The sequence below is a fragment of the Crinia signifera genome, chromosome 19 (assembly GCF_055691185.1).
Source record: "Crinia signifera chromosome 19, ASM5569118v1, whole genome shotgun sequence".
In the NCBI taxonomy this organism is placed as follows: Eukaryota; Metazoa; Chordata; class Amphibia; order Anura; family Myobatrachidae; genus Crinia; species Crinia signifera.
In genome coordinates this window covers 140,673,572-140,696,459 of record NC_139226.1, presented here as the reverse complement: position 1 = coordinate 140,696,459, position 22,888 = coordinate 140,673,572, and the positions used below count along the sequence as shown (strand labels likewise).

General features: G+C 51.0%; 1 protein-coding gene across 1 annotated transcript in view; it reads left to right on the top strand.

Moving 5' to 3' along the window:
- Nucleotides 1–22,888, top strand: part of LOC146043109 (ATP-dependent RNA helicase DDX25-like) — a 30,702-nt gene that overhangs the window by 1,825 nt on the left and 5,989 nt on the right. The window contains exons 2-10 of the mRNA XM_083163539.1: nt 2,617–2,659; nt 11,872–12,007; nt 12,798–12,890; nt 14,577–14,679; nt 14,851–14,965; nt 16,346–16,523; nt 17,498–17,735; nt 19,487–19,649; nt 21,340–21,528. Coding sequence (XP_083019665.1) covers nt 2,617–2,659; nt 11,872–12,007; nt 12,798–12,890; nt 14,577–14,679; nt 14,851–14,965; nt 16,346–16,523; nt 17,498–17,735; nt 19,487–19,649; nt 21,340–21,528 — 1,258 coding nt within the window. The remainder of the gene's footprint in view (nt 1–2,616; nt 2,660–11,871; nt 12,008–12,797; nt 12,891–14,576; nt 14,680–14,850; nt 14,966–16,345; nt 16,524–17,497; nt 17,736–19,486; nt 19,650–21,339; nt 21,529–22,888) is intronic.

Genomic DNA, 22,888 nt, shown 5'->3' with positions numbered 1-22,888 from the left:
CCCACTGCCAGAAGTGAGGTCATGGGTTCTACCCCCACCATGTGTTATATATACGGGGCAGCACGGACGGTGTAATGGTTAGCATTACTGCTTCACAGCACTGAGGTCATGGGTTCTATCCCCACCATGTGATATATATACGGGCAGTACGGATGGTGTAATGGTTAGCATTACTGCCTCACAGCGCTGAGGTCATGGGTTCTATCCCCACCATGTGTTATATATACGGAGCAGTACGTACGGACGGTGTAATGGTTAGCATTACTGCCTCACAGCGCTGAGGTCATGGGTTCTATCCCCACCATGTGTTATACATACGGAGCAGTACGGACGGTGTAATGGTTAGCATTACTGCCTCACAGCGCTGAGGTCATGGGTTCTATCCCCCATGTGATATATATGTACGAGGCAGTACGGACGGTGTAATGGTTACATTACTGCCTCACAGCACTGAGGTCATGGGTTCTATCCCCACCATGTGTTATATATACGGGGCAGTACGGATGGTGTAATGGTTATATTACTGCCTCACAGCGCTGAGGTCATGGGTTCTATTCCCACCATGTGTTATATATACGGGGCAGTACGGATGGTGTAATGGTTATATTACTGCCTCACAGCACTGAGGTCATGGGTTCTATCCCCACCATGTGTTATATATACCGGCAGTACGGATGGTGTAATGGTTACATTACTGCCTTACAGCACTGAGGTCATGGGTTCTATCCCCACCACGTGTTATATATATACGGGGCAGCACGGATGGTGTAATGGTTATATTACTGCCTCACAGCACTGAGGTCATGGGTTCTATCCCCACCACGTGTTATATATATACGGGGCAGCACGGATGGTGTAATGGTTAGCATTACTGCCTCACAGCACTGAGGTCATGGGTTCTATCCCCACCATGTGCTATATATACGGGGCAGCACGGACGGTGTAATGGTTAGCATTACTGCCTCTCAGCGCTGAGGTCATGGGTTCTATCCCCACCATGTGTTATATATACGGGGCAGTACGGATGGTGTAATGGTTAGCATTACTGCCTCTCAGCGCTGAGGTCATGGGTTCTATCCCCACCATGTGTTATATATACAGGGCAGTACGGATGGTGTAATGGTTACATTACTGCCTCACAGCACTGAGGTCATGGGTTCTATCCCCACCATGTGTTATATATACGGGGCAGTACGGATGGTGTAATGGTTACATTACTGCCTCACAGCGCTGAGGTCATGGGTTCTATCCCCACCATGTGTTATATATACAGGGCAGTACGGATGGTGTAATGGTTACATTACTGCCTCACAGCGCTGAGGTCATGGGTTCTATCCCCACCATGTGTTATATATACGGGGCAGTACGGACGGTGTAATGGTTAGTATTACTGCCTCACAGCGCTGAGGTCATGGGTTCTATCCCCACCATGTGTTATATATACGGGGCAGTACGGACGGTGTAATGGTTAGCATTACTGCCTCACAGCACTGAGGTCATGGGTTCTATCCCCACATGTGTTATATATACGGGGCAGTACGGATGGTGTAATGGTTAGCATTACTGCCTCACAGCACTGAGGTCATGGGTTCTATCCCCACCACGTGTTATATATACGGGGCAGCACGGATGGTGTAATGGTTACATTACCACCTCACAGCGCTGAGGTCATGGGTTCTATCCCCTCGCGTGCTTCACAGGTATCCGCGTCGCCACACTTTCTATTCTCAACACCATGCCGACGTGGATAGTGGGGGTAGGAAAAGGTCGTAGGACGCGTACAGTCGCCCCTCGCGGGCTCGCTACGCTCGCCACGCTTCGGGTTCACGTTAATAGTGGGGGGGGGGGGGGTGGCGTGGCGTGGCGTGGCGTGGCGTGGGGGTGCATTTAACATTGTGAGCACGGGCCTGTGAGCGCCAAATGTATGAAATTGCATCCATCGCATACATTGTATGTATGTTTAAGAATATACAATGCATGCGATTTACAATGCCCAAGATAAAAAAATACTTTCATCGCATGCATCTTATGACATTAAAACAGTACGACCGATGCGATAAAAATGGATACTATGAAAAAATCACTGTAGTCGCAAGCATCGCATGCATCTTATGGTGCAGAAACACATAAGATGCTTGCGATTAATGCGATGCTTATCGTGGGCGCCGTGCTAGGAAAGCAGTACCTATGTGTGCGCTATATAATAACTGGTAATAATAATCTCTGTACAGCGCTGTGGAATATGTGTGCGCTATATAATAACTGGTAATAATAGTCTCTGTACAGTGCTGCGGAATATGTGTGCGCTATATAATAACTGGTAATAATAGTCTCTGTATAGTGCTGCGGAATGTGTGCGCTATATAATAACTGGTAATAATAGTCTCTCTGTACAGAGCTGCGGAATATGTGTGCGCTATATAATAACTGGTAATAATAGTCTCTGTACAGCGCTGCGGAATGTGTGCGCTATATAATAACTGGTAATAACAATCTCTGTACATCACTGCGGAATGTGTGCTCTATATAATAATAGTCTCTGTACAGCGCTGCAGAATATGTGTGCGCTATATAAGAAACTGTTATAAATAATGAATGTTCTGTTTGTTATGACAGGTTCTTGATTCCAGGATTCGGGATAAGTGCGGACAACACGCCGGTAAGACTTCACCTTGTGCTTCTCATTCCATGTAGTGAGGACGCTTTGGCCATGTCTGAATATTGCTGCGCAGGAATCTGCTTGCTGTGGGTTACAGAACTTTCTTCAGTAGTCACATTCCGTTTTATTTCTGAAACCATGTACACAAGTTTGAGCTATAGATTTTGTGCCACATCCATATATTTCACTCCCGTCTCCCCGTAACAGCGTGATAGGATCTTCATGTTGTCTTGGTGCTTATGGAGGGCTGTGCCCCCATCACTGTCTGTGGCTTCCTGCTGCCCCCATTCCCCTCCTCACATCATGTCACTGCCCCTGTCACATGCAGCCCTGTCCTCACTGACACATCACTCATCTCCTGATATACTCTGTGCTGCTGGGGACCCTGCTCCTCCCACTATATAACTCTCAGGCTGTGGCTTCCTGCTGCCCCCATTCCCCTCCTCACATCATGTCACTGCCCCTGTCACATGCAGCCCTGTCCTCACTGACACATCACTCATCTCCTGATATACTCTGTGCTGCTGGGGACCCTGCTCCTCCCAATATATAACTCTCAGTCTGTGGCTTCCTGCTGCCTCCATTCCCCTCCTCACATCATGTCACTGCCCCTGTCACATGCAGCCCTGTACTCATTGACACATCACCCATCTCCTGATATACTCTGTGCTGCTGGGGACCCTGCTCCTCCCACTATATAACTCTCAGTCTGTGGCTTCCTGGTGCCTCCATTCCCCTCCTCACATCATGTCACTGCCCCTGTCACATGCAGCCCTGTCCTCACTGACACATCACTCATCTCCTGATATACTCTGTGCTGCTGTGGACCCTGCTCCTCCCACTATATAACTCTCAGTCTGTGGCTCCCTGCTGCCCCCATTCCCCTCCTCACATCATGTCACTGCCCCTGTCACATGCAGCCCTGTCCTCACTGACACATCACTCATCTCCTGATATACTCTGTGCTGCTGGGGACCCTGCTCCTCCCACTATATAACTCCCAGTCTGTGGCTTCCTGCTGCCCCCATTCCCCTCCTCACATCATGTCACTGCCCTGTCACATGCAGCCCTGTCCTCACTGACACATCACTCATCTCCTGATATACTCTGTGCTGCTGGGGACACTGCTCCTCCCACTATATAACTCTCAGTCTGTGGCTTCCTGCTGCCCCCATTCCCCTCCTCACATCATGTCACTGCCCCTGTCACATGCAGCCCTGTCCTCACTGACACATCACTCATCTCCTGATATACTCTGTGCTGCTGTGGACCCTGCTCCTCCCACTATATAACTCTCAGTCTGTGGCTCCCTGCTGCCCCCATTCCCCTCCTCACATCATGTCACTGCCCCTGTCACATGCAGCCCTGTCCTCACTGACACATCACTCATCTCCTGATATACTCTGTGCTGCTGGGGACCCTGCTCCTCCCACTATATAACTATCAGTCTGTGGCTTCCTGCTGCCCCCATTCCCCTCCTCACATCATGTCACTGCCACCGTCACATGCAGCCCTGTCCTCACTGACACATCACTCATCTCCTGATATACTCTGTGCTGCTGGGGACCCTGCTCCTCCCAATATATAACTCTCAGTCTGTGGCTTCCTGCTGCCTCCATTCCCCTCCTCACATCATGTCACTGCCCCTGTCACATGCAGCCCTGTCCTCACTGACACATCACCCATCTCTTGATATACTCTGTGCTGCTGGGGACCCTGCTCCTCCCACTATATAACTCAGTCTGTGGCTTCCTGCTGCCTCCATTCCCCTCACATCATGTCACTGCCCCGGTCACATGCAGCCCTGTCCTCACTGACACATCACTCATCTCCTTATATACTCTGTGCTGCTGGGGACCCTGCTCCTCCCACTATATAACTCTCAGTCTGTGGCTTCCTGCTGCCTCCATTCCCCTCCTCACATCATGTCACTGCCCCTGTCACATGCAGCCCTGTCCTCACTGACACATCACTCATCTCCTGATATACTCTGTGCTGCTGGGGACCCTGCCCCTCCCACTATATAACTCTCAGTCTGTGGCTTCCTGCTGCCCCCATTCCCCTCCTCACATCATGTCACTGCCCCTGTCACATGCAGCCCTGTCCTCACTGACACATCACTCATCTCCTGATATACTCTGTGCTGCTGTGGACCCTGCTCCTCCCACTATATAACTCTCAGTCTGTGGCTCCCTGCTGCCCCCATTCCCCTCCTCACATCATGTCACTGCCCTGTCACATGCAGCCCTGTCCTCACTGACACATCACTCATCTCCTGATATACTCTGTGCTGCTGGGGACACTGCTCCTCCCACTATATAACTCTCAGTCTGTGGCTTCCTGCTGCCCCCATTCCCCTCCTCACATCATGTCACTGCCCCTGTCACATGCAGCCCTGTCCTCACTGACACATCACTCATCTCCTGATATACTCTGTGCTGCTGGGGACCCTGCTCCTCCCACTATATAACTCTCAGTCTGTGGCTCCCTGCTGCCCCCATTCCCCTCCTCACATCATGTCACTGCCCCTGTCACATGCAGCCCTGTCCTCACTGACACATCACTCATCTCCTGATATACTCTGTGCTGCTGGGGACCCTGCTCCTCCCACTATATAACTATCAGTCTGTGGCTTCCTGCTGCCCCCATTCCCCTCCTCACATCATGTCACTGCCACCGTCACATGCAGCCCTGTCCTCACTGACACATCACTCATCTCCTGATATACTCTGTGCTGCTGGGGACCCTGCTCCTCCCACTATATAACTCTCAGTCTGTGGCTCCCTGCTGCCCCCATTCCCCTCCTCACATCATGTCACTGCCCCTGTCACATGCAGCCCTGTCCTCACTGACACATCACTCATCTCCTGATATACTCTGTGCTGCTGGGGACACTGCTCCTCCCACTATATAACTCTCAGTCTGTGGCTTCCTGCTGCCTCCATTCCCTCCTCACATCATGTCACTGCCCCTGTCACATGCAGCCCTGTCCTCACTGACACATCACTCATCTCCTGATACACTCTGTGCTGCTGGGGACCCTGCTCCTCCCACTATATTATGCTCAGTCTGTGTCTTCCTGCTGCCTCCATTCCCCTCCTCACATCATGTCACTGCCCCTGTCACATGCAGCCCTGTCCTCACTGACACATCACTCATCTCCTGATACACTCTGTGCTGCTGGGGACCCTGCTCCTCCCACTATATAACGCTCAGTCTGTGTCTTCCTGCTGCCTCCATTCCCCTCCTCACATCATGTCACTGCCCCTGTCACATGCAGCCCTGTCCTCACTGACACATCCCTCATCTCCTAATATACTCTGTGCTGCTGGGCACCCTGCTCCTCCCACTATATAACTCTCAGTCGGTGGCTTCCTGCTGCCTCCATTCCTCTCCTCACATCATGTCACTGCCCCTGTCACATGCAGCCCTGTCCTCACTGACACATCACTCATCTCCTGATATACTCTGTGCTGCTGGGGACCCTGCTCCTCCCACTATATAACTCTCAGTCTGTGGCTCCCTGCTGCCCCCATTCCCCTCCTCACATCATGTCACTGCCCCTGTCACATGCAGCCCTGTCCTCACTGACACATCACTCATCTCCTGATATACTCTGTGCTGCTGGGGACACTGCTCCTCCCACTATATAACTCTCAGTCTGTGGCTTCCTGCTGCCTCCATTCCCTCCTCACATCATGTCACTGCCCCTGTCACATGCAGCCCTGTCCTCACTGACACATCACTCATCTCCTAATATACTCTGTGCTGCTGGGCACCCTGCTCCTCCCACTATATAACTCTCAGTCTGTGGCTTCCTGCTGCCTCCATTCCCTCCTCACATCATGTCACTGCCCCTGTCACATGCAGCCCTGTCCTCACTGACACATCACTCATCTCCTGATACACTCTGTGCTGCTGGGGACCCTGCTCCTCCCACTATATAACGCTCAGTCTGTGTCTTCCTGCTGCCTCCATTCCCCTCCTCACATCATGTCACTGCCCCTGTCACATGCAGCCCTGTCCTCACTGACACATCACTCATCTCCTGATACACTCTGTGCTGCTGGGGACCCTGCTCCTCCCACTATATAACGCTCAGTCTGTGTCTTCCTGCTGCCTCCATTCCCCTCCTCACATCATGTCACTGCCCCTGTCACATGCAGCCCTGTCCTCACTGACACATCCCTCATCTCCTGATATACTCTGTGCTGCTGGGCACCCTGCTCCTCCCACTATATAACTCTCAGTCGGTGGCTTCCTGCTGCCTCCATTCCTCTCCTCACATCATGTCACTGCCCCTGTCACATGCAGCCCTGTCCTCACTGACACATCACTCATCTCCTGATATACTCTGTGCTGCTGGGGACCCTGCTCCTCCCACTATATAACTCTCAGTCTGTGGCTCCCTGCTGCCCCCATTCCCCTCCTCACATCATGTCACTGCCCCTGTCACATGCAGCCCTGTCCTCACTGACACATCACTCATCTCCTGATATACTCTGTGCTGCTGGGGACACTGCTCCTCCCACTATATAACTCTCAGTCTGTGGCTTCCTGCTGCCTCCATTCCCCTCCTCACATCATGTCACTGCCCCTGTCACATGCAGCCCTGTCCTCACTGACACATCCCTCATCTCCTAATATACTCTGTGCTGCTGGGCACCCTGCTCCTCCCACTATATAACTCTCAGTCTGTGGCTTCCTGCTGCCTCCATTCCTCTCCTCACATCATGTCACTGCCCCTGTCACATGCAGCCCTGTCCTCACTGACACATCCCTCATCTCCTGATATACTCTGTGCTGCTGGGGACCCTGCTCCTCCCACTATATAACTGTCAGTCTGTGGCTTCCTGCTGCCCCCATTCCCCTCCTCACATCATGTCACTGCCCCTGTCATATGCAGCCCTGTCCTCACTGACACATCCCTCATCACCTGATATACTCTGTGCTGCTGGGGACACTGCTCCTCCCACTATTTAACTCTCAGTCTGTGGCTCCCTGCTGCCCCCATTCCCCTCCTGACATCATGTCACTGCCCCTGTCACATGCAGCCCTGTCCTCACTGACACATCACTCATCTCCTGATACACTCTGTGCTGCTGGGGACCCTGCTCCTCCCACTATATAACGCTCAGTCTGTGGCTTCCTGCTGCCTTGACTCCTCTCCTCACATCATGTCACTGCCCTGTCACATGCAGCCCTGTCCTCATTGACACATCACTCATCTCCTGATATACCCTGTGCTGCTGGGGACTCTGCTCATCCCACTATATAACTCTCAGTCTGTGGCTTCCTGCTGCCTCCATTCCCCTCCTCACATCATGTCACTGCCCCTGTCACATGCAGCCCTGTCCTCACTGACACATCCCCCATCTCCTGATATACTCTGTGCTGCTGGGGACCCTGCTCCTCCCACTATATAACTCTCAGTCTGTGGCTTCCTGCTGCCCCCATTCCCCCCCTCACATCATGTCACTGCCCCTGTCACATGCAGCCCTGTCCTCACTGACACATCACTCATCTCCTGATATACTCTGTGCTGCTGGGGACCCTGCTCCTCCCACTATATAACTCTCAGTCTGTGGCTCCCTGCTGCCCCCGTTCCCCTCCTCACATCATATCACTGCTCCTGTCACATGCAGCCCTGTCCTCACTGACACATCCCTCATCTCCTGATATACTCTGTGCTGCTGGGGACCCTGCTCCTCCCACTATATAACTCTCAGTATGTGGCTTCCTGCTGCCCCCATTCCCCCCCTCACATCATGTCACTGCCCCTGTCACATGCAGCCCTGTCCTCACTGACACATCACTCATCTCCTGATATACTCTGTGCTGCTGGGGACCCTGCTCCTCCCACTATATAACTCTCAGTCTGTGGCTTCCTGCTGCCTCCATTCCCCTCCTCACATCATGTCACTGCCCCTGTCACATGCAGCCCTGTCCTCACTGACACATCACTCATCTCCTGATATACTCTGTGCTGCTGGGGACCCTGCTCCTCCCACTATATAACTCTCAGTCTGTGGCTTCCTGCTGCCTCCATTCCTCTCCTCACATCATGTCACTGCCCCTGTCACATGCAGCCCTGTCCTCACTGACACATCACTTGTCTCCTGACATACTCTGTGCTGCTGGGGACCCTGCTCCTCCCACTATACATGTCCTGGTTACATGCTGGTCTTTCAGGCCATAACAGACCACCGGGCTGCACTGGAGATGAATCTCTCTACATGTAAATTCCCTGGTAAGCGTCCGTCTGTTCAGGTTGATCTCGAGAACCGTTGGATGGATTCTGATGAGGATTCACCTTTTATAAAGCATTTGTAAAGGAAGGTTTAGGTGTATGGAACATTAATCATTGAGAAAAGGGAGCCGAGAAGTGGTGATCTAATGCGGGGTACACACCAGGACGACACGCTCACTATGCACATCGTGAGCGGGTCGTCAGTGTCTCGTCCGACCCGCTCACGATGACGCGGGGGGGCACGACCCGCTCACGATGTGCACCGTGAGCGGGTCCGATCCGATGGCGACCCGCACCCGGCTGTATGGTCGTCATTGAGATCCTACCTGCAGCAGGTAGGATCTCAATAACGACCGACCGACCCGCGGGACCGCGCATCGGATCGGTATCGGTCCACACCAGGTCAGAAAAGGGCACAATCAGCACACAATCTACATCCAATTGATCGGAATTGGATCTAGATTGTGGGGATCGGGCCCTAGTCGTCCTGGTGTGTACCCAGCATTAGTAAGAGAACGGTTGTGCTCTACGCTGCGCACAGTGGTTAGGAGTAGTACTGCAGGAGCATTGCTACTGTCATAGAAGCCTTCTGGATTTCCTTCACATCCCTCCACCTCTCATTCATGCTCCTCCCGCAGCTGCTTCGATAAGTCATTAATAATAGACTTTTCTTTCCCATGAGTGCCTCTGCCTCCTACCTCCTTATGTGAACCTATCATCCTCTCCTGTTCCCATCTACACCCCCGTCCTCCATCCCCATGGATGTTGTATAAACATGTGTGGTGGGTTTTTATGTTTTTGGGGGGCTCCCGTGCAGTTCCTCTTTCCTGTCTGGGTTGTTGCTCTCTTCTCTGGTACAGTCTGATCTGTATTTCTGCAGACACACAGACCAAACTCTCCTAGAATCACCACAGCAGAGCGTTACACCCCAGGCAGCAAAGCCAATCATCATTGTGCAAAGGTGAATATGGAATAAGATTGACATGCGGAGCTGGGGCGGGCCGCTATATACAATAAATCAGACCAGAGCTGTACATGGGCGTCTGGCATGACTGCAGTCATTAATTCTCGTTGGTATGGTGACTGTGGGTTCACTTCTAGTTTAGGGGGAGGCGGGTGTCTGAGAGCACCACCCACCTGGGCTGGCTTATAAGGGAGCTCCTCCCCTTTAGGTCTCTGGGTGTTGGTAAGGCTGGTCTGTCTCCTCCGGGGCGGGCCGCAGCTGGCTGGTCTGTCTCCTCCGGGGCGGGCCGCAGCTGGCTGGTCTGTCTCCTCCGGGGCGGGCTGCAGGGAAAAGGGAAAGCTCACTAAGGTGCTGTAGCCTGTACAGAGCAGGAGATTGGGGCGTCCTACTTTGGCTTTGGGGTCACTACAATGATTGCCCCTGATGTGGATCAGGGGAAGGAACCCAAGCCACATGGTACATGAGCGTATGCCTTCTGTAGAGTGCTATGGCTGTCCGGTCCAGTCCTGAGGCTTTAACACCCGTAAATGTGGCGACTGCAGCTCCAGCCTCTTCCAGTTGTCAACCAAAGTGATATTGAGCGCTGATTAAAATATTCTGCACTGCAGCTGCACCAATAAAGTGGGATTACCTAAACCCCTTGTAGCGTGACCAAGCAAAAGAAGAAAAAAATATGGAGCTGTGCTAAATAATTAGAAATCTTTATTTAAAATCTAACAATATTGTGGCCAACAATAGACAAACAAGACTTATGCTGGGTACACACCAGGACGACTAGGGCCCGATCAGCACAATCTAGATCCAATTCCGATCAATCGGATGTAGATTGTGTGCTGATTGGGCCCTTTTCTGACCTGGTGTGGAGCGATTCCGATCCGATGCGCGGTCCCGCGGGTCGGTCGGTCGTTATTGAGATCCTACCTGCTGCAGGTAGGATCTCAATGACGACCATAGAACCGGGTGCGGGTCGCCATCGGATCGGACCCGCTCACGGTGCACATCGTGAGCGGGTCGTGCCCTCCCGCGTCATCGTGAGCGGGTCGGACGAGACACTGACGACCCGCTCACGATGTGCATCGTGAGCGGGTCGTCCTGGTGTGTACCCCGCATTATGCTAGGTACACACCAGGACGACTAGGGCCCGATCAGCACAATCTAGATCCAATTCCGATCAATCGGATGTAGATTGTGTGCTGATTGGGCCCTTTTCTGACCTGGTGTGGAGCGATTCCGATCCGATGCGCGGTCCCGCGGGTCGGTCGGTCGTTATTGAGATCCTACCTGCTGCAGGTAGGATCTCAATGACGACCATAGAACCGGGTGCGGGTCGCCATCGGATCGGACCCGCTCACGGTGCACATCGTGAGCGGGTCGTGCCCTCCCGCGTCATCGTGAGCGGGTCGGACGAGACACTGACGACCCGCTCACGATGTGCATCGTGAGCGGGTCGTCCTGGTGTGTACCCCGCATAACAACATATATAGTTGGTTAGTCCATTCCCATCCCTCAGAACTGGTTCGTACTTAGTTGCATGCATATTAAGACTTTGTAACTTTGTAGCCAGTGTATTAAAGATACTCAGTCCTTCACTTGCTGTGCACATACAAGATTTAAAGTATACTCTATTCTTTGGAGCAGTGATGGGGTGTATGGGGCTGTATAAATACAGCGATGCTTCTCCGACCGATAGTGCAATCCTATTGTACGGTCATATCTGAGATTAGATCGTTGGTGGTGTCTAGTGGTAGCCAGAAACGTCCCCTCTGTCCTCAACGCGTTTCTCCGCCTAAAGAGAGATCCTTTCAGCGGCTTCCTCAGGAGTGGTACCATGTTACATATGGGCTCGGGTGAATCCTGTGTGACCATTGTTATACTTGGATATAAACTGTATACTTTGCTGTGTAACGTCCTTGTTTCCTCCATGGGGGCTGATTCAGCAATCCCAGCGCAATCTATTTCCCGCTGATCTTCACAATGAATGGATCGCTTTATTTCTAGAGCATCTTGCAGAAAGTTCTCTGCTGAACAAGTTGATCCGGAAGTCTGTGGTGGAATCTTCTCACAATGTGGAAGTGCAGCAGAATGATCCATCGTCGCCGCTGTTCTCGGTGAAGACGTTTGAGGAGCTGCGACTGTAAGTAACTGTACTGACCGGCCGTAAGTGCCGGGGTCATAGCCGGTCATTCCGAAGGCGTTTCCTCATTCACCGCTATAAACCGCTGTCCCAGCTGCCGCTTTGGGCGTTAATGCCTTTCATTTGTGCTCTCACTGCCCTGACTAGCCCTTGCGAGTGGGCATAGGTTACCCACCCTTGCAGGGGGTAGTGCCGTGTAAACATGGGAGCCAGCTATGGTTTAATGATCCTGTCCACCTCTCCACAGGCTACGGGCAAAACCTGCTTCTAGGACACAGCTTCTCAAACTCGGTCCCCAGGACCCCACGCAGTGCATGTTTTGCAGGTCTCCTCACAGAATCACAAGTGAAATAATTAGCTCCAATTGTGGATTGGTTAAAATGTGTCAGTGAGGAATGAATGCACCTGCTGGGTGATCTGGAAAACGTGAGCTGTGTGGGGTCCTGAGGACCGAGTTTAAGAGCCCCTGTTCTAGGGTAATGCCGTCCTATTGGCTTCTGCGAATAAGGGAATCGGCCCTGAGTTCTCAGTAAGGCTCATGTCACCCCCCCCCCCCCACATCTGTGGGGTCTCCACTGACCTAACTACAGCAGAGCGGATGCCTCCTGTCCACAGCAGGGTCTCCTTCCCCTAAATATCAGGGGCGGCTATGACCACGGCACTCCTGCTAACTGGCCTCCAGGCTCGGATAGGACGTCCTAGATCCGTCAGGGCAGTGACTTACATGTGATAATTAGATTTCATGTCTTGGACAGAAGACTTGTTACATCAGTGACTGTTCTCCCTGCAGGAAGCCGGAGCTGATCCGGGGAATCTACACAATGGGATTCAACAGACCTTCCAAAATCCAGGAGACGGCTCTACCAATGCTCCTGGCAGATCCGTAAGGGCGATAGAACAGGACATGATGTCCAGCCATTGTGACCCAGAGTCACATACTGTAATCTAGTTACATGAAGGTGCTGTGATAGGACAGACGGGCAGCATGTAGTGCTGTCCTGCAGAGTTCGGTTTGGGTGAGGTGGTGCAGTGTAAGAATAAAGCAGCCAGTATTTACCCTGCACAGAAACATTATAGCCCACCCAAATCTAACTTTCTCTATACATGTTACATCTGCCCCACCTGCAGTGCACATGGTTTTGCCCATTTGAGATTAGATTTAGCATTTGCAATCAACTCTGAATCAGGCAGTGCAGTTATATAGCTGACGGCAGGTGTATACAGTACAGTAGAAGTGGCACGGTGCAGGTATATAGATGGTAGGGATGACGGCAGGTATACAGCACAGTAGGTGGCACGGTGCAGGTATATAGCTGGTAAGAATGACAGCAGGTGTATACAGTACAGTAGAAGTGGCACTGTGCAGTTATATAGCTGGTGAGGATGACGACAGATATACAGTACAGTAGAAGTGGCACGGTGCTGGTAAGGATGATGGCAGGTATACAGCACATTAGATGTGGCACTGTGCAGGTATATAGATGGTAAGGATGACGGCAGGTATACAGCACAGTAGGTGGCACTGTGCAGTTATATAGCTGGTAAGGATGATGGCAGGTGTATAATAGAAGTGGTACTGTGCAGTTATATTGATAGTAAAAATATCAGGTGTACAGTAGAAGTGGCACTAGGCATTTATATAGCTGGTAAGGATGTCGGCAGGTATACAGTACAGTGGATGTGGCACTGTGCAGTTATATAGCTGGTAAGGATGATGGCAGGTATACAGTACAGTAGAAGTGGCACTGGGCAGGTGTATAGCTGGTAAGGATGACGGCAGGTATGCAGCACAGAAGGAGGGGCACTGCATTCATATAGCTGGTATGGATGATGGCAGGAATACAGTACAGTAGGAGGGGCACTGTGCAGGTATGTAGCTGGTAAGGATGACTGCAGGTATACAGCACATTAGAAGGGGCACTGCATTTATATAGTTGGTAAGGATGATGGCAGGTATACAGTACAGTAGGTGGCGCTGGGCAGGTATATAGCTGGTAAGGATGTCGGCAGGTATACAGTACAGTGGATGTGGCACTGTGCAGTTATATAGCTGGTAAGGATGATGGCAGGTATACAGTACAGTAGGAGGGGCACTGGGCAGGTGTATAGCTGGTAAGGATGACGGCAGGTATACAGTACAGTAGAAGGGGCACTGCATTTATATAGCTGGTAAGGATGACGGCAGGTATACAGTACAGTAGGTGGCGCTGGGCAGGTATATAGCTGTAAGGATGACGGCAGGTATACAGTACAGTAGAAGAGGCTCTGTGCAGTCATATAGATGGTTGATGGCAGGAATACAGTGTAGTAGGTGGCACTGGGTGTAGGTATGTAGCTGGTAAAGATGACGGCAGGGATATATACAGTACAGCAGAAGGGGCACATTTTCAGGCAGTTTTGGTGACCAGTCCTCCCCCCCCCCCCCCCCCCATCCCATCCATTTTCCTTCTCTTTATGTTGCATAGATTAGTGGAATAAGCTGATCCCAGTATTTTTCGCAGTAAAGGAAATGCTCCGTGTTCCCAGAAATATTTTTCTGCTATCTATGACCTCTAAATCGTGTTTGCAGCCCCCAGAATCTGATCGCTCAGAGCCAGTCTGGAACTGGGAAAACCGCTGCGTTCGTCCTTGCCATGCTCAGCCGCGTGGATGCACAAAAGAAATACCCACAGGTGAGTTTCTGACCGGGTCCCACTTCCAGGATTTGCCCACATTTTTGATGATCGCTGATGGATATCGCTGGAGAACGCGTATTACCTTCATGATATCTGTTTTGGGGAGTAATGGTGTTTGGTATGTAGCTGTAATAAAGTATATAACGTGTGTCTATATCCTCCCCGCAGTGCATCTGTCTCAGTCCTACGTTTGAATTGGCGCTGCAGACGGGAAAAGTGATCGAACAGATGGGGCAGTTCTGTGACGGCGTTGATGTGACCTATGCTATACGAGGGAACAGACGTAAGTATCTGTGTTGCAGTGCTGTAAGTATCGGTTGGATCAGGCCCTATGTCTCTCAGAGGAAGGTTTGATGCATCTTTCCTGCAGCCTTATTTGCTTTTCCTAACAGGGGGGGGGAAACCTGGCACCAGTACAAATAGATAGGTTACTAGTAGTAGGCCCTGACACGTGACCGGCTCAGCCCCCCTCGTTCTGTACTTTCCCTGCTCACGGTGCAGAGTGGTCCAACTCCAGGGGTGGTTTGTAGGAAGGGGTCAATGTGGAGGCTCTATGCAGACCCATCCTCTCTGCGGCATATGCCAGTCTCTGGGAACATGGCGCCTGTCTACTGACTAGTCTCTAATGCGTATTTGCAGGTCACAGGGAAAATGGCTGCCATGCTTGTGGAACTGTCTCCTGTAAACCCAGGAAGGTTCGTCATGTTGTCTTATGGAGGAACGATGACGGCCTCTCTCTTATTATAGTTTATTGTGATCGTGAAAATGATCATTGCCGCTTTAAATTCCATTTTATTATGTAATATTTGTTCTCAGCTTGTTAGAATGATGGAATGCCGCAGCAGTTGAATTGCGCGGCAGTTGAATTGCGCAAATCTAGTGGTGCACAACACTTGAATTCCCCCAATTGAGGTGAGGAGCAGCATATATACATATTTTTGCCAAACGACGCTAAGAGGCGACGTGCTGTATGCCTAATGCAGTGATCGTCTGTCAGCCACCTTGGTGTAGCCAATGTAACCATATGTATCCATATAATTACTCTGTCCCGTCTCCGACGTGCGCGGCTTCCACAGCTAGGGAGGTGGGGCTGTCATCGGTGCGATTGGGGGTGTGGGACAGAGCCATAGACAAGGGGGGTTAGAAAAGCAGAAAGAGGTGGTGCGAGGTTGGGGGGCAGGACAGGGGTGTGGGGTTGGGGGGCAGGACAGGGGTGTGGGGTTGGGGGGGGCAGGAGTGGGGGGTGCAGGACTGGGGTGCGGGGTTGGGGGCAGGACTGGGGTGTGGTGCGAGGTTGGGGGCAGGAGTGGGGGGTGCAGGACAGGGGTGGGGTCCTTGGGGGCAGGACAGGGGTGTGGTGCGGGGTTGGGGGCAGACTGTGGTGTCAGGTCCTGTTACCAGTGCACATAAGGCAGGGATGAGATTATACAGTCCCTCCAAGCTACTGATTACATCCTCTTATTGCTCAGCATCCAGAGGTAGCAGGACAGGGGGGTTGGGGGGTAGGACAGGGGGGTGTGTGTGTGTGTGTGTGGGGGGGGGGGGGGGGGTACGGGGTTGGGGGCAGACTGTGGTGCCAGGTCCTGTTACCAGTGCACACATAAGGCAGGTATGAGATTATACAGTCCCTCCAAGCTACTGATTACATCCTCTTATTGCTCAGCATCCAGAGGTAGCCGGATCGAGGCTCAGATCATCATCGGGACCCCGGGAACAGTAATGGATTGGTGCTTCAGGCAGAGGCTGTTGGACCTGGAGAAGATCCGTGTGTTTGTCCTGGATGAAGCGGATGTGATGATTGGGTTACAGGGTCATTCTGACCATAGTGTACGAGTGAAGCGGTAAGTGTGCCCACATACCCTCTGTCAGTAACTGGGTGCTGCAATGTAAGCACATCGTGTCCTGTTCTACCACCCAGAGGGCCGTGTCCTCTACGCACCCCAAATGTTACCGCCTCGGAGTTCACCCCCGGAGTAGGTCCTAATAAGCAAGCATTGGTCTGCCTCAGATCATTACGCTGCCACCAGTTCCAGCGCCAAGTCCTAACTCCTGTATCATGCTGGTGGTTGTGGCAAGGACATGGGCCTGTGGCTCCGTGCAGGATGCACCCACCTGTGTTCAGTTTTGCCCAGGGAACCTGCCACACGTCCCCCTGCAGGTCAGTGGTTCTGCTTGTGAGATCCTCACAATAATGTTATATGGGGGGCAGGGCACATGCTGTATCTGCAGTACATGTTCTATGTATGTCTGGTGCCTCACAGTGGTGGGTGAGGGTACTGCACAGATGTTTCTGTGTATGTGCAGCTGTATTCCTTCCCCAGTCTCATTGGGGTGTCAGAAGACTTTTACATTTTAAATCGCTAACTAGAACCAAAGTATCCTGCTCGGAGGGGGGGGGGGGGGGGGAGAGAACCTTCTTACTGTCGTCAGGCAGCCGTTGGAAATACTGTATGGTACGTATGAAGCGGCACGGATGGTGTAGTTGGCATTACTGCCTCACAGGTCATTGGTTTGATTCTCACCATGGCCCTAACTGGCATTTGTATATTGTATTACCACACATTTTGACGTACAGTACCACGCTTTTCGAGAAAGCTTTGCTTTTTAAGGCAATAACCACACTGTGGTGAACGGGTACCCCAAAGTAAGAGATCAGGTTTTCAAGGCTGACAGGATGTTGTGCCTTCTCTTCTCCATTACTCCGGGGTTCCCCAATGAATTATGGGAAAATGATGATATATTTGATTTGTCTTTGTGCCCCTGCTTCGCGTTTCCTGATTATATTGGTGCGACGCCTTTTGTGCCGTTTCCACAGAGCGATGCCACCGAGCTGCCAGATGCTTCTGTTCTCCGCTACGTTTGACGAGTCCGTGTGGTTATTTGGGGAGAAGATTGTGCCGAACCCGAACATCATAAAACTGAGGAAAGAAGAGCTGACGCTTGATAATATTCAGCAGTTTTACGATACTTGTGAAACGACGCAAGACAAATATCAGTCGCTGTGTAACATCTATGCCGCAGTGACCGTGGCGCAGGCCATTATCTTCTGTCAGGTATTGTCGCCAGGTGCAGTCCGTATATGCCAAGTCCTGTATAATAAGAGGCGCTCAGCACCCCCTGAGATAAGTGCGCACTCAGCTTCAGTAGCTTCCCGGCCCCTGCTGCCCGGTCCTGCCTCCCTCCCTCCCCCAGCTGTGTGCGGCATGACCTTGTAACATCACGGGTTACCGGGGGCAGGACCGACAATGGCTGATGGATAGTTAAGCGGCGCTACCCAAACCCGGAGGGTGCAGTGGTGGGGTTGTTTTTAGGGAGCGCTCCCCACAAAAACCCCGCCCAGTAGGGAGCCATCCCTAAAAAATAAAACAATTAAGGTGTTATTATGTTAATACGGGACCCATACGGATCACCGGCAGTCAGAATACAAACTCCGTCATCCCGGTGGAGGGACTCCCGTCGGGTGCGGTATATGGTTCCCACAGTCAGGATCCCGACAGTCATTAGCCTGACGTCGGGATCCTGACTGGCCGGACTCAGACAGAGTGGCAAGCGCAACAAAGCCCCTTGCGGGCACGGTGACTCGGTATGCTCGCCACCTATTCTATTCTCCCTCTATGGGGTTGTGGAACCCCACGAGGGAGAATAGCCGGTGGCCATTGGGAACCAGTCTGCCGGTGTTTTAATAGTCGGGATCCCAACGTCGGGTAAATGACTGTCAGGAGCCTGACGTCAGGACCCGGTCCGGCACCTATCCCATCATGGTTTAAGTTAGTATATCTACGCTGCCTCCCCTTAACCCTCCCCGCTAGTGGCAAAGCTTAAACTGATTCTGGCCCTGGGCAATGACGTGGCGTTTATTGGAGACTCTCAATCTTCACGTTGTCCAACCCTACGTGCAGCCTCCTAGTGCTCTATGATGTACACAATGGGGTTGTCCGGCGACAAAACGGACGGGGTCTCTCAGACCATCCGACAAGCAGATGTATCCGTACGGCGTTGGCTCCAGCTTGCCTCGTGGCCCCTCAAATACCCCTGGAGGAGTTATGCAATAGCATTCTACAGACAATGTTTTTGAAGCCACTTTTCCTGTAGTTTTGGGAGCAGCTATAACCATATATCCTCTCTTAGAGGGAGGGTATATTTTGTAATGTCCCCTTGGGTACCCAGTGTCCCCCAGAGGGAGGATTTTTGGTACTCACTGTTGCGTCCATTTCTCTTAATACATCCTGGAGATTCTACTCTCCGTCCCCGTTTTTGACCTGTTTTTCCTTGATCCATGTACCATGGGCCTATTACCGTTCAGACTGAGGTGCTGACTTGTACAGGCTGTAGATTGGGATGAGAGTCCACACCTGAGTTTTTAAGATGGCATTTGTGCCTCCTGCTGTAACATCAGCTGGATTTATGGGGGTATTCAATACTGGGCGACACTTGGAAATATCGCCCAGCGCCTATTCAGTCTGCATTGGCAGAAAAGTAAATTTGCGGATGAGCGGCCGTTTCCGCTGAATAAGACGTGGATGTCCTAATCTGCGTCTTTTAAAATGTTTCCGAAAGCCAGAAAAAAATGTTGGCAAGATTAAATGTGACTTTGATTGAACCCCCCCCCCCCCCCCCCCCAAACATGTTAGTGTAAATCCCCCCTTTTTTTTTTTTTTTTTGTACAAAATATTACAAATACATTAGTGTGTGTGTGTGTGTGTGTGTGTGTGTGTGTGTGTGTGTTTTATCTTTTATGAGAAGAGAGAATATTTCTTTATAAGGTCCATTTAATTTTATTTTTATTTTTTTAATTGTTTTTTAGACTCGCAAAACAGCCAGTTGGCTGTCGCATGAGATGGCGAAGTCCGGCCACTGTGTGGCGCTGCTGAGCGGAGAGCTCCCAGTGGAAGAGCGCGCCAAAATCATTCAGCTATTTCGCGATGGCAAGGAAAAAGTCCTCATCACTACGAACGTCTGTGCCCGAGGTAACAGCTGCTCCTGTATCGCCTTCTAAGCAGTAGCGGGTAAATAGATACATGGTAATAGTTATTTTATCTCACTGAGTATTAGGTAGATTGGTCATTGACAAAAGGTTGACACAAGCAATAAGTCAACTCATGAAAAGATCTACGGGAGTTTCCCGATTTGCTTTCGTCAGATAACTTGTTCATACGATCCACGTGGTGTATAGTTGGGAACGGTGAAGCACCATGCCAGGAGCATGGCAAACAAGAGTAATTGGGGGTTCATGTTGACAGATGTCAACACAGACAACAAAAAAACTGTGAAATACTAATGTAGACCTTTCCTGTGTTGACCATTGCCACGTTTTTGTTTTTATTTTTTCCTGTCGACCTAATTGCTTACTACTTTGATCCATTCAACCTAACGATCTGCACCCATCTCACTGGGCGCTGCCAATGAGATTAGAGGGGGAGGGGGGTGTCAATGAAGCACCTGTAAATAGCACTGTCCAATGACTACAGCAGGGATGGGGAACCTTTGGCCCTCCAGCTGTTTTTGAACTACACATCCCAGCATGCCCTGCAACAGTTTTAGCTTGGTCAAATGGCATTTCTGGGCTACAGGCTAGATTTGGGAGTGGTGGATGGAAAGGCTTCCGGTGTCTGGCTAGGTCAGTGGTCTCCAACCTTTTTTGGGGTGTGAGCTACTGGTGGCAAAGTAAACCACCTGAAGAGCTACTAACATTAATCTGCCTAATAACCAAATAATGGGGCAGATGTATGAAGCCTTAACAAGAGATAAATGCAAGGGTGATAAGGAGAGATAAACACCCAGCCATAAACACCCAGCCAATCAGCTCCTTACTGACTTTTTTCAAACACAGCCTGTAACATGGCAGTTGGCAGGTGATTGGCTGGACGTTTATCTCTCCTTATCACCCTGGCATTTATCTCTTGTTAAGGCTTAATCTGCCCCAATGCCCTTTACACATTATGCCACACACTGTAATGCCCCTGACACATTATTTATTTATGGCATATATGGGGTACACACTTGTCCCCCACTGTGCTACATATACCCCCACTGTGCCAGCAGCAGCAGAACTCACTGTTGTGGTTGTTCCTGCTGCTGCAAGGAGTAGGACAGTCCGGTGCTCCCCTGCTGGCTGGCTCCTCCGTTGCTGCAGTGCTGCCGGGGGTAGGACAGTCTGGTGCTCCCCTGCTGGCTGGCTCCTCTGTTGCTGCAGTGCTGCCGGGGGTAGGAGAGTCCGGTGCTCCCCTGCTGGATGGCTCCTCCATCCTCCGTTGGTGCAGTGCTGCCGGGGGTAGGAGAGTCCGGTGCTCCCCTGCTGACTGGCTCCTCCGTCCTCAGTTACTGCAGTGCTGCCGGGGGTAGGAGAGTCCGGTGCTCCCCTGCTGACTGGCTTCTCCGTTGGTGCAGTGCTGCCGGGGGTAGGAGAGTCCGGTGCTCCCCTGCTGGCTGGCTCCTCCATCCTCCGTTGGTGCAGTGCTGCCGGGGGTAGGAGAGTCCGGTGCTCCCCTGCTGGCTGGCTCCTCTATCCTCCGTTGGTGCAGTGCTGCCGGGGGTAGGAGAGTCCGGTGCTCCCCTGCTGGATGGCTCCTCCATCCTCCGTTGGTGCAGTGCTGCCTCTTCCCTTCCCCGTGACTGGCCAGCAATTTTTTTTTTTTTTTTCTATCCTTTTTTCTATAGGAATCGATGTGGAACAAGTTTCAATTGTAGTTAACTTCGACCTTCCGTTGAGTGTGGAGGGCTTCATAGAATACGAGACTTACCTGCATCGGATTGGGCGCACCGGCAGATTTGGCAAGAAGGGCGTGGCTATCAATCTGGTGGAGAAATGCTGCCTGTACATGCTGCGGGACATCGAGGAGCATTTTGGTGAGTCTGTATATTCATCCTCTGTGCCTGGGGTGTAGATACCAGAGAGAACGCAATCACGCCCTCCTCTACCGTGCACATAGAGCCGAAATCTCTTGTTACTATGGCGTCACATCTTTCTCCACCTCTGTCCTCCCGGCACTAACGGTCCAGGTTTTCAGAATATCCAGGCTTTAGATTGTTAAATCAAAATAACTGAGGTACTAATTAACCTGTGCTCAAGTATTGGTAAAACGGTTGGTGTGCCGGCCAAACTGCCATTTTCTTAAAAAATTTTTTTAAAGGGGCAATCATTTACAATTTAAAAAACATTAATAAAATGTGAGTTTGGCCAGCATACAGCACAGCTGACTAGCTCAGGCATCAATACATCAGAGTACCAGGGTGTGCAGCCTAGCACCCCCCTATATTGCCTATATGGGGTATTTCTATGTACCCTTGTAAGATCTTAACCTTTTGTGAAGATTATGTGAAAAACCTCTTTTTAATTGCAAAATGTATTCCAGTTGTAATTGGCAATATATGAATAGTGCACCTGCGTTCTCTCTTCCTTTGATGAACGATATCGTTCCATTTGGTCTTTATAAACGTTATTGTTTACAATATGCCTGAAGAACAACGCGTGCTCCCCCGGGTCATCAGTAACATGAAAAATGTGACCTAGTAATGACTGCATCTGTTCACCAGCTAGGTGGTCTGGGAAATGTGACTATTAGTAATGACTGCACCTGTGACTATTAGTAATGACTACACCTGTGCACCAGCTAGGTGATCTGGGAAATGTGACAGCTAGTAATGACTGCACCCGTGCACCAGCTAGGGGGTCTGGGAAATGTGACTATTAGTAATGACTGCACCTCGTAATACAAAGGTACGGCCAGCCAGCAAGTATGCCATGCCCAGTGCCGCATGTCATTATTTACCAGTTATCTATATAGCGCACACATTCCGAAGCGCTGTACAGAGACTATTATTACCAGTTATTTATATAGCGCACACATATTCCACAGCACTGTACAGAGACTATTATTACCAGTTATTATATAGCGCACACATATTCCGCAGCGCTGTACAGAGATTATTATTACCAGTTATTATATAGTGCACACATATTCCGCAGCGCTGTACAGAGAATATTATTACCAGTTATTATATAGCGCACACATATTCCGCAGCGCTGTACAGAGAATATTTTAACATTCACATCAGTCCCTGCCCCAGTGGAGCTTACAATCTATATTCCCTACCACATGTACACGCACACAGACATTCTAGAATTCATTTTCCTCTACCTCCTCCCATGGCAGCCAAACACTGGGTTCCTCCCCATTGGGCAGTACTCGTAAAGGGAAAAAGACAC